The sequence below is a fragment of the Passer montanus genome, unplaced genomic scaffold (genome assembly GCF_014805655.1).
Source record: "Passer montanus isolate IOZ18808 unplaced genomic scaffold, ASM1480565v1 scaffold29, whole genome shotgun sequence".
Taxonomy (NCBI): Eukaryota; Metazoa; Chordata; class Aves; order Passeriformes; family Passeridae; genus Passer; species Passer montanus.
Window position 1 is genome coordinate 1,796,289 of NW_024367596.1, and position 11,433 is coordinate 1,807,721.

Below are 11,433 nucleotides of genomic sequence, written 5' to 3' on the forward strand. Positions count from 1 at the left end.
TGGGAAGCTGTTTTTGAGAGTTTTGGGTAAAAGCTGCCCTCAGGGGCCTTGGGAGGAAGGTTCTGGATGTTCATGGTCCGGTGTGTTGTGGCCCTCGGTAATGGGTTTGGGAGGTGATCCATGAAATTGGGCAGGAAACCTTTATGGCAGGATAAATGAGAATTCTGATGAGATGAAATTAAGAAAATGGGTTTTAAACAAGAGGTGTATGGTGCTGGCCAGCTGAGCCCCAACATTTCTCATTCCTTAAATTAATGGGGCATTTGTACTTTCAGGGTCAGTGCAGCTGGAGCTGGATCATCTCCTGTTCTGCTTTTGTTCCCTTTTTCACTGCTGGATTATTGGTTCTGTTTGCTCTTTTTATTTGGATTATTTTTGGTGTGAACGTTTCCAGCTGCTGTGCTACAATTAGCCCAGTGAAGCAATTAACTACAATTAACATGGAACTATAATGGAGCAGGAGAAAAGAGACTTTTATAAAGAGTCTGGCATCATAACCCTCCCAAGAGAGCTGTCACCCACGTACTGGGCATACTGGTGTTACTGGGAGCTCCAAAATTCCACCCTCCCACCTTCATGTGCAGCTGGGATCCCGTGGAAATCTCTTCCCATTGTCCAGGAATGGGTGTTTTTTTTGTCCAGGGAAAAGGATTTCAGATGTGGAAGAGTTTCCTAAGCTGTGATGTGGTCTCAAGCTGTCAAAAGTGTTATCTCACCTCCTCTCTCTTTCAGCTGGGGAAAAAAAATGCTTCTGTTCCCTGCTGAGTGCCAGAAATCCTTTGAAGTCTCCTGCTGGAACCCAGTGGTTTGGAATACTACATTGGGAGAGTTATCCCAGCTTTTTGGGATGCAAGGAGAAGTGAAAAGAGCTGGGGAAATCTCAAAAGCTTTTTAGCAGAGATTGTTTTCAGCAGCTTCTTTCCTTCCTAGTAAATACTTCTTGCCTAAACCCTTTAAAATTTAGTAAAGAAGGTGAAGAATTCACACACAAAAAAAGAGGTTTTTACTTGGTTAAAACTGCAGGGACCCTCCCAAAAACACCTGCTGCTGTTTCCCTGCCACTTCCTGCACCTCCCAAAGCCAAACACAGGGAACAGGCACAATAAGGAAGAAAAGTGCTTTGCATGGATCCCACCATGGGAGGGCCATGGAAATCCTGAACAAAGTCCTCTCCATGTTCTGTTTGCCAAATGAAATGTTTAAAGAGCAATATTCCATCGGGTGTGTGCTCCTGGAGATAGGAGCCCCAACCTTTGCATTCCTGGAAAAACCTTTTCCTTGTGCTCTGAAAGTTGGGTTTGACGTCATGGGGAAGAAATCCACTCTTGAAGGAAATAAAAATCAATGGGAACAGGACTGATGAGGAGGTGCCTGGCACTGACACCATCATGTTTTCTAGATGAGCACAATCTTTGCAGATAGAGTTTAAACCCACTTGGAGATAGAATTTATACCAACTTGCCAAGTAAATACTCTCACTTTTCACCTCCAGTGTTGGGATTAGAACTTTTAGTCTATTTTACAGACACTTTCAAGAGGAATTGTCACAGATTTTGCCATTTTTCATCTCCTCCAGTGCTGTGTTCATTACTCAAAGTGTGATTACAGCTTGGCACCTCATGTTTGCAGGTTCCCAACTGTGATAAACTGTCAGGACAGCTCCTGTTGGAGCCCAAAGCTCCCAGCTGAGCCCTCAGCACATTCAGGTATTTGTTAATGCCTTAATTTGAAGCAGATCAGAGGGTTTTTTCCCTCCAGAAACAGGAGAGCTCTTGGGCTGGAGTTCACCCCAGATCCATTTAAAGGATTCTCAAACCTCGCCCCAAAACATTCACCACAAAATAATCCTTCTGCCACAGTGCCAGCCTGGCCCACACACATCCAGAATATTTATGAATGAGTGGAAAACAGAAGAGCTGAGTCACGCAGCCAGAGGTCGTTTCTGAAGAATAAAATTTTATTTTTTGGCTGAAAAAACTGCATACACATGTTCAGATCTGGGCAACCTTCACCACATGTCTTCGTTTCCAAACAAATGTGTGCTCTGAAGCATGCAGGAGCCCACTGCAGCTTGAGAAAGGAGTTGAGAGGGTTTTCTTTTTAATCTAGAACTGTGCAAACATCATTTGAAAGCTATTTACATTTTGCTCCTCTCACTTCTACTAACGGGAGCATCAGCTGGTAGAGACGTGCAGAGTGCAGCTGTAATTTATGATTTGGCACCCACGTTTGATTTGTGTAGAGTGAAAACCAAACAAACCTCCCATTGTTCCACAACCTCCCCACAGGCAATGGTAATAAATCTAATTTCTTCTTTGTAAAGGAGATCTCTCTAAGCCTTCCCTGCAGGTATTAAAATATTATTTCCACTCTGGATCCTCTTTGCCTGGTGCTGATTTGCACTTTGCTACCTTGGTGAGTGGGAGCAGCAAGAAAAGATTTTGATTTTCATCAAAGAAGGCAGGAGGGCACTGAGACAGAGCAGGGCTGCTTCTTCCTGTCATCCTCATTGAACTGCAAGATGAGGTGGAGAATTTTTTTCCAAAAAGAAAATATGTTAGACCATCTGAACCCAGACGCAGGAACTTAGGCGTGAAAAAAGATGGATTTGAGTTCATCCTTCTGTTGCTTTTTCTTCCAAGTTCCTCTCCCATCCATTGAAGCCTGGAAGTCACCAACCAGCCAGACACCATCACTCCAATCCTGCTGGAGATCCTCATTTTTTGTCTCCTCTAACCTGGCCCCTGCACTGTGTTGGTAGAACTTTGGGTGTGAGGAGCCACCAAAAGAGCCTCTGCCAGAGTGGTTGGATGCCGCTCATTTCCAAAGAAATGAAAAACATTACAGATTAAAAGAATATTTAATGGAAATTACAAGTCTAGGAAAGATTTTGCTCTTGGGTAATGCCTTTATGCATTCATTGTTCCCGGTTCTACTTGGGAAAGAGAATGGCTGAGCAGGAATTAAATAGGAAATAGGGTTTGCTTCCACTGTTCATTGTTAAATGTGCTTTTTGGCATTGGAAACAATCTTTAAATGCAGGCTAAAAGCATCTATTTAGAGAAAACAGAATGATAAGAAAGTGCTGAAGGTTTTACAGAAGGATTCCATTATTTTGGGGTTTAAGGACGTTCCAAGCAGATCAGTCCATAGGGAATTCATCAGATTTCCCTGCTGGAAACCCTCCCAATGTCCCATTTTCCTCTACACTTGTGCTGCCTAAAATGCCAGGCCAGAGAGGCTTGGCCACATCACATCCCTGCAGTGTGGTGTTCACAGTGAGTTTGGGGCAGCAGAGCTTTGCTGTCCCTCAAAGCAACAGATCCTAAAGCAGCACTGGGAAAGAGACTGGCTGAGCAAGAATGAAACAGGAAATGGGGTTTGCTGCTGGAGGTGGGAGCTGCGTGGATCCTGTGCCATTCCAGGAGCTGTGTGCCATTCCCAGAGTGTTCACGGGACAGGGCTCGGTGCCTCGCTCTGCTCTCCAGCCCCGCAGGTGAAGCAAGCAGGGTTTTCCTAAGAGCCAAACCTCAACGCGAACCATTTGTGAACCATTTCACAGAGCTGCTGGGCCCTGCTGGGCCCGGCTCAGTTCAGCACGGCGCTCTCGGGCTGGGGCCCGAAGATCTGGGAGAAGAACTGCAGGGCCAGGCGGACGTGGATGGGCACGAAGACGTAGGCGGTGTACACCACCATGGCCAGCACGGTGACCGTGATGGTGTGGAACATGGACTGCTCCCAGGGCTCCAGCACGTAGCTGCACGTCACCAGCTGGTACTGGTAGTACAGCCAGTACAGGTAGTCCTTCACCCTCTTCACGTCCATCTTCAGCTCCAGGGGGGTTGGAGGGCACCTGGAATGACAGGGAAATTGGGATTACAGCGGGGGTGTCCTGTGGAACCACTACACAAACTCCTTCTCTGAGGTGTCGGTGCCACCAGCTCCCCTGAACCAAAGGGAGCTGTTGGATTCTGCAGCTGCTGCTCAGTTATTGGAGATGCATCAGCTGGGTATTCCCACTTCCCAGAAAAGCTGATCCATCCCTGAAAAGCGTCCAAGCCAGGCTGAAGCGAGCTGGGATAGTGGAAGGTGTCCTTGCCCATGACAGGTGTGGGACTGGGTCATTAAACTCCCTTCCAACCCAAATCTTCCTGTGACTCTACCAATTTCCACATCCCAAGTGTGTTTTCCTATCCATTCCCTGTGGAAATCAGGGAAATAGGCATTTAAAAAGAAAGGCTTTGGGCCAGCTTCCAGAAATGTTCCATAAATTCCAGAAATGTTCCGTAAGTTCCATGTATGCCCCAGAATAAAGATAAGATTAAAACAACTGCCCTGTAAAAACTTCTCTGCTTACTTTTGATAATCGTTTTTATTGCTCTGCAATTGTTGGGAACAAAGAAAACCAGGTTACAAAAGAGAAAGGGAGAAAAAAGTAATCTCTGATTGCAGAAGGATTTTTTTGCAGCTCATTCCAAAGAAATGAAAAACATTACAGATTAAAAGAATATTTAATGGAAATTACAAGTCTAGGAAAGATTTTGCTCTTGGGTAATGCCTTTATGCATTCATTGTTCCCGGTTCTACTTGGGAAAGAGAATGGCTGAGCAGGAATTAAATAGGAAATAGGGTTTGCTTCCACTGTTCATTGTTAAATGTGCTTTTTGGCATTGGAAACAATCTTTAAATGCAGGCTAAAAGCATCTATTTAGAGAAAACAGAATGATAAGAAAGTGCTGAAGGTTTTGCAGAGGGATTCTGTTATTTTGGGGTTTAAGGATATTCCAAGCAGATGAACCCATAGGGATCCAAGTCCCTGCTGGAAAACCTCCCAATGTCCCATTTCCTCTACACTTGTGCTGCCTAAAATGCCAGGCCAGAGAGGCTTGGCCACATCACATCCCTGCAGTGTGGTGTTCACAGTGAGTTTGGGGCAGCAGAACTTTGCCGGCCCTCAAAGCAACAGATCCTAAAGCAGCACTGGGAAATTTGCAGCCCAAGATTAAAATAGGGATGGACCACTGATATAGGTCAAAAATATTCCAATATTCAGTGTTCTCCTGCTCTGTTCTGGGGAGATGTGGGACTTACCAAAGGGAAGTTTTCCCCCTTAATTCTCCCAAAGCATTTCCTTCACTTCCATCTTCCCATATTTCCTAGACTGAGAAAGCTCCTACAACAGTTTTGGGGGACAGATCAACATTTCAAATGCAGCAGTGGCTGTCTCTGTGAGCAGCTTTTCTTGCAGGGGTTCAGGCTGGGGAGAAAGGCACCGCTGCTCCCTGGCCAGGCATGAATGGAAGCTGATTCCTTTCAGATAATTTATTGGAAGGCAGAACTCCAGAGAGAGAGAGAGGCCCTTAAAGGCTTGGAAATATTGCAGAGCCTTCAGTGAAAGTGGCCCAGCTGGCAAAGTGCGACTCCCTGGGAGCCAAAATTGTTTCTGTTCAGACTTTCTGCAAAAAGAGCAGCGCTGTCCACTGAGGGGGGAAACCCTTTCCTGAACAGTGGGGAGGAGGAGAAGGAGAAGGAGAAGGAGAAGGAGAAGGAGGAGGAGAAGAGCCCCCTCACACTCTCCAGGATTATGGGATTTACACTGGGGTTAGGGCTGTGCTGGTTAAACTCATCCCTTCCGTGGGTAAATCCCTGCTGATCGCAACCCCTGCCTGGAGAAGCTGCAAGGCAGGAGCACTGCTGGGGGTGTTTGAGTGACCAGAGCTGCTCACATTCCTGTTCATCTCCATCCAGAGCTGCTTAAGGACAGCCACAGGCAGGAAAAACATCCCCCAGGCTGATTTTACTGATATTCCAGGCTGCAGCCTCACCATCACCCCTCGGAGAGCCACATGAATAAAGGATGAGGCAGTTAAAATGATGAGCAGCCCTTTGGATTTAACCGAAGCCCTTGGCACCTTTTTTCCAGCCTGGGGATTGCATTTCCCCGCAGCCCCAGCACAGCCTGGCTTTCTCTGGTTCTCCCAGCTCTCAGTGCACGGCAGTAATTCCATCCCCAGGCACTCTGGAATTCCAGGAGGAACACAGCTGCCTTTGTGCTCTGTGGTCTCCTAATGAATGCTGGAGGTTGAGATAAGTAAAAGGCAAAAGCAAATTACAGTCTGTGCCCTCACCACTGACACACTTCCCCTGCATTTCATGCAGCGCGAGAGCAGGGAGCTGTGCAGGGATAACACAACTCCAGCTGCATAATTTATAAAGGAAAACACAGGAGAGGAAGGGGGAAAAGCCATTTGAAAGCAGCTGCTGAGGCAATGAGAGACAAGGCTCCCCGGTGGCATTGTCACACAGATCCCTTGGGGAAGGGACAATTTGCATCCCTCTGGGCCCATTATGAGGAATAAGGAGTAGCCCCAAATCTCCACACCTCCAGAGGTCTGTGGCAGCTTTGCCACCCAAATTAATTGTAGCAGCAATCAAAGGGAATAGCAGATTACTAGGCAAACTTCAGAGGCTAAATTAAATCTGTATTTTAAACAGGATTCGTCCTAGAGAGGCTTCACTTCCATGTCTGTGTTTTATTCCATTCCAGCTGGCACTCCCACTTGAAAGGGCCCTGAGTTATTCACTCATCAGTTCCCACTATTCCAGAGCAGGAGATAATTTGTTCTTATGCAATTTTAACTCAACATTCATTTGTCTACAAATTTGGATTGAAACATTTGGAGGTGCTGGGGAAATGCTTTCCTGTTTAGAGGCCACGGGGCTGTTACAGCCAGCTATGAGTGAAATGAAGAGAATTCAGCTCCTGTTAAGCAATATTCAGATTATTTTCAGCACTTGCACCTCCAAGAGAAAAAAAAATGCGAGAAGAGAAACCTGTAAAGCAGCTTTTAGTGTTTTAAGTGGCTGCCTGATTTTCTTGCTTGTTGACACATGTCTCTGATTAGGGCAGCTGAAAAGATAAATCATCATCCAAATATCAAGGTTTCATTTCAGAGCATGCTTAATCTCCCAAATTTCTTTATTAATGATCTTATTTTCCAGAGTCAGAGCTAGTTGGGAGTTAGAAGATGCCAGTGTTAGGTCCTTTAATATGTAATTTCTGCTTTGAGCAGCTGGGATTTGGGGAATTTTGGTCACATTTTCAATCTGCAACTCTGACCCGTGGCTGGACAGCTCCTGCTGGGAAATTCCTGTGGAAAGAAACATTCTTGTGGGGGAACTGGGAGAGACTGGTTTGCAAAGAATGCTTGAAAAACACTTGATGCCCTCAGCAGGAGGAATTGGCCGAGTTACACATCCAGAGAAAAAGGGTTTCCAACATATGTTCAGGAAAAGTTCATCTGGAGTGGGGAAAAACAAAGCCTGGAGCTGGAAATGGCCTCATGATCATTCAACAGGTGACCTCTGCTGCTTTGAATGGAAAGTAGGGATGAGATGAGAAGTAAAAGCAGCAAACTATCAATCCATCCCCAAAATACAAATATTCAATTGGCTAAAAGTGCATCCTGAGGCAATCCTCTCATGCTGGAGCTTAAATAAAATCCTTCCACGAGTCCCTGAGCGGGCTCCAGTCCCACAGCCCTGAGCACCCACATGTAGCAGGTGCAGCCAGGCAAAGTGCCAGACTGAATTTCAAGTTGTCTGATCTGTAAATAATTTTGGATTTTAGCTCCTAAAGGGCGACCACCTCCTTGGGATTGGACTAGAAATCCTATCTGCAAGTTATTGATGTGGACCTGTTCCTATTTGTAACTTCACTGTGTTCAATGGGTTTGTCCTGCTAATATCCTGGAATTCTGGAGTGCACAGCAGAGTGAAGCAGCCCTGGTTTCTCTCCCTCAGCACCCTTGGCCATCCATTAGAGAGCTCCAGGAAATGCAGATCCCTTCCATATGTCCTGCAGCGCCAGGATGAGGGTCTGAGCTGGGGAAATGTTGGTGCTGCACATGACTCAGCCATTCTGCATGTGGGTGAGCACGGCTTGGCTGAGCCTGTGGGGTTTGCTGGAAATAAAATCTTCCAGGAGTGGAAGGGCTAAGGCAGGAAGAGCAATGCTGTTTTCAGCCCTGTTTCTCTCTTACCTGGCTCAGGAGAGTGAATTCCAGCATCTTCCTCACCTTTAACCCCAACTTCCTTCCTGCTGGCCTCAGTGGCAGCACACAGGTGCTATTTTGGTTCTTTCAAATGTTACATAATGCACAGCAAGCCCAGGAGCTCTCCCTGTCCAGGAAAACTTCCTGTTACCTCTGGGAACCTCAGACCCCTCCTCGAGTGGCAGTGCCACGCCTGCACAAAGTCTGAGCCGACTTCCTCGTCTCCAGCTGGACCCTGATCTGTGTGTGTGCTCCTCCTGCAGCAATTCTGGGCTCCCAAACTGGGCTTTGGTGCTGGAATTCTGCTGCATCTCTGCCTGGAGCAGAGGATTCCTGTCGGCCTGCCTTGCCAGCTGCACAGGACAACAGCCAGAGCGTCGCTGAATTTTCTCCTCCAGTTGAGATGTGTACACAGATGGAGTTTATGGTGACCTACAACCATGTGGAAAAGTCCTTTCAAGTGAGATCCAGAAATTTTTGACCCTCAGGAAAGCAGAGGTTGCTCTGCAGCAGCCACAGGGGTCTCCTTTGGAGAGAAGCTTCTCAGCATTCAGCACCAGCCCAGCAGCTGAAGGCAGCTGAAGTTTGGGCTGATTTCATGCCTTACCTGCCCCTGACAGCTGGAGGCTGCTCCCAGCAAAGGCACAGCTCTAAATAACTGAGCTGCCCCTGTCTTTGCAGCCTGGCTGGTTGATCAGTGCCCAATCCCCTCCTTACTCAGGCACAGGGAAAGGAGAAGATGCAGCTTCTCTGTAACAACAACATTCCTGGAGCAGCTCTGTCCCATTTTCTTCCAAGGCTAAATTAATTTTTCAACAATTTTCCTGTTCTTCCCTCCCCTGAAGTTTCCTCAGTGGTTTCCTTACATAACCAGCTGCTCCTTGCAGTTTAGGTACAGATCCTTTCCTTTCCAGCTTTCCTGGCCTGGGCTTGGTTTGTGCTCTGGGCCCTCCCCCTGTGCCAGGATTTGTACCGTGGGGCAGAACAGGTGAGCAGCTCTGCCAGAGAAGATGGGAAAATGGCAAATTGAATCCCAGGGGAAGGGAAACCTTCCCTTCTCTTTTGAGTGTAAATATAGTTTAGGAACAGGGTTTTGAACAGAACTATTCCCAACCAAAACCTCAAATTTGGGACTAGAGACCAGCACCAGGTTTAGATTGCAAACACTTAAAAATCGAGAGTTCTCAAAGAGCTGTTCCAGGAATATCTCAGAGGGGTTTTGCATTTGCTCCTGCTGACAAACCTCAGTTCCTTGTGAGATTTGGGACATCATCTACATCTTTCGAAGCCTTCCAAGTTCAAGAGGTTGTGTAAACACATCAATCTACCAACAAAATAACTGAGATGTCTGGGCTCTAAAATAAGGTTGACTTTCAGTTGTGGCCCTTATTTTATTCAGACTTCTTTGCTTTGCTCTGAGTCATTTCTGAGGCAGCTGAAAGTAACAGCCTGGGTAGTGTGCAACATGAGGAAGTGAATATTGTCACAGCTATGACAGGTATTAGTGGGACCAAACTCTTGTGCAAGTGCATCTCCCTCAGATCTCATTAAAGGAAGCAGAGTTGCATCACTCCAGTGACTGCTCCAGAGGGGAAAAGCAAAAATGGACTGAGATGCTTGCAACAGATAAGAAATAAAAAGGGAGATGCAGTTTTTTCACAGATTTAACCCCATCTATGCTTTGAGGAACAGCTTCCTTTGCAGGCACTTCCTGGCTGTGAGCAAACAGGTTTGGACACACAAAACCCATAAAACAAATGAAAAGCTCCATAAAATGTGGCTTGGCAGGACCCAGAGCAGAGCCCTGGCTGCCTCCCAGCCAGTGGAGCTGTGTCCTGGTGCTGTGGGGCTTTTTGGGCACAGCGGGATGGCACAAGCACTGCCATGGGCCCAGGCTGCTCCCCAGACAGCATTTCAGCATCTTCCATTCCAGCTGGGATCTTGGAATAACATCCATGCTCCATGCACAGCTTCCCTGCTTTTCTCCCCACCAAACCTGCACCAGAAATCACTCCAAGCACTCCTGGAATTGCAGTTATTTGTACCATACCTGTGATATTCATCAGAGAAAGAAAACCCAGCATCTCAATTCCTAAAGCATTTAAAATCCACATCAAAATCCCTCAAAGTGCCTCGTGCTGACTAAGCAGAGCCTGAGCATTTATTGCAGGGATTCTCCTCCATATTATCCAGCATTCATCCAACGGGGAAGGCAGGATTGCACCTGCTTCCCACTGAAAGCAACCACCAGCAACTCTTAGAAAACAAGAGAGGACAAATCTGCCGGCGAGGAGCGTTCCCAGCAGAGCGGTGCGAGCAGCACAGCCTCCTCCATCCCCCCCACCCAGCGCGACCTTCCCGCTCCGGGGTGCTCGACTCGCTTTTGGGGAATCCCCGAGGCAAACCATCTTCCTGCCACCGGGAAATAAATCCCCGACTGCAGGGCTGCAGCAACAAGTCACAGAATGGTCCGGCTTGGAAGGGACCGTGAAGCTCCTGTCGCTGCACCCCTGCCGCGGGCAGGGACGCCCCAAAGCGCGGAGCCCTCGCTGGTGCTGCAGGTGCGGCAGGAGCGCCGCCAGCTCCCCCGAGGGAGGCACAGCGCAGCAACCCCCGGGCTCCTGCGGCTGCCAGCCCCGCAGAACCCCGGGCCTTCCCCCGCCGCTTACCGAGCCGCCGGGGACTCGCCGTCGCCAAGGTCACCGGCCCCGGGCTGGGGATGCTCCGGGACGCGCCTCCGCCGCGATGCCCTTGGGCCAGCCGAGCTGGGCGGGGGATGAGCGCCGGCACCGGGAGCTCCGGGTGCGGGAACACGGGGATGCAGTGCACCAGGCTTCGGGAGCACCGGGATGCAGCGCACCGGGCTGCGGGAACACCGGGATGCAGAACACCGGGATGCAGCTCACCGGGCTGCAGCTCACCGGGATGCAGAACACCGGGATGCAGGGCACCGGGATGCAGGGCACCGGGCTGCAGCTCACCGAGCTGCAGAACACCGGGATGCAGCGCACAGGGATGCAGAACACCGGGATGCAGAACACCGGGATGCGGCGCGCCGCGGCCCCGCGCCTCCCTCACCTCCGCTCCGCGCACCGCAGCTCCCCAGCCCGGCGCTACCCGCGCTTAAATCCCCACCTTTCCCCCCTCCCTTCCTCCCTCCCTCCTCCTCCTCCCTCCTCCCCCTGCTCACCTCCCGCCCGCTGTCCCCGCGGTCCCGGCCGGTCCCTCCGCCCCGCCCGCTGCCGCAGCCGCGGCGCTGGGGCTGGCGGCGCCGGGGAGCGGGGGAGGAGGAGCGGCGGAGCCGGGCTCGGGGAAACCCGTGGGATGGAGCTGGCTGGCACCTCCGGGACGCCAGCTGTTTCCCCGGAGCGCCGTGTTT

The 11,433-nt window shown here is 49.2% G+C and overlaps 1 protein-coding gene across 2 annotated transcripts; it reads right to left on the minus strand.

The window, feature by feature from the left end:
• Nucleotides 1–1,936: 1,936 nt before the first annotated feature.
• SPTSSB (serine palmitoyltransferase small subunit B) lies at nt 1,937–11,393 on the minus strand. 2 transcript variants are annotated; one of them, XM_039713938.1, is made up of 2 exons: nt 11,245–11,393; nt 1,937–3,853 (listed from the first exon to the last, which is right to left on the minus strand). In XM_039713938.1, the coding sequence occupies exon 2, from the start codon at nt 3,823–3,825 to the stop codon at nt 3,589–3,591; it is 237 nt and encodes a 78-aa protein (XP_039569872.1). In that variant the 5' UTR covers nt 3,826–3,853; nt 11,245–11,393; the 3' UTR covers nt 1,937–3,588. The 2 variants fall into 2 exon arrangements, with proteins under 2 accessions (XP_039569872.1, XP_039569871.1); XM_039713937.1 differs by lacking the exon at nt 11,245–11,393 and adding an exon at nt 10,724–10,855.
• Nucleotides 11,394–11,433: the final 40 nt, after the last annotated feature.

What these genes read in the sequence shown, in the direction of transcription:
- SPTSSB (XM_039713938.1), bottom strand. Translation starts at nt 3,825, where the DNA reads ATGGACGTGAAGAGGGTGAAGGACTACCTGTACTGGCTGTACTACCAG.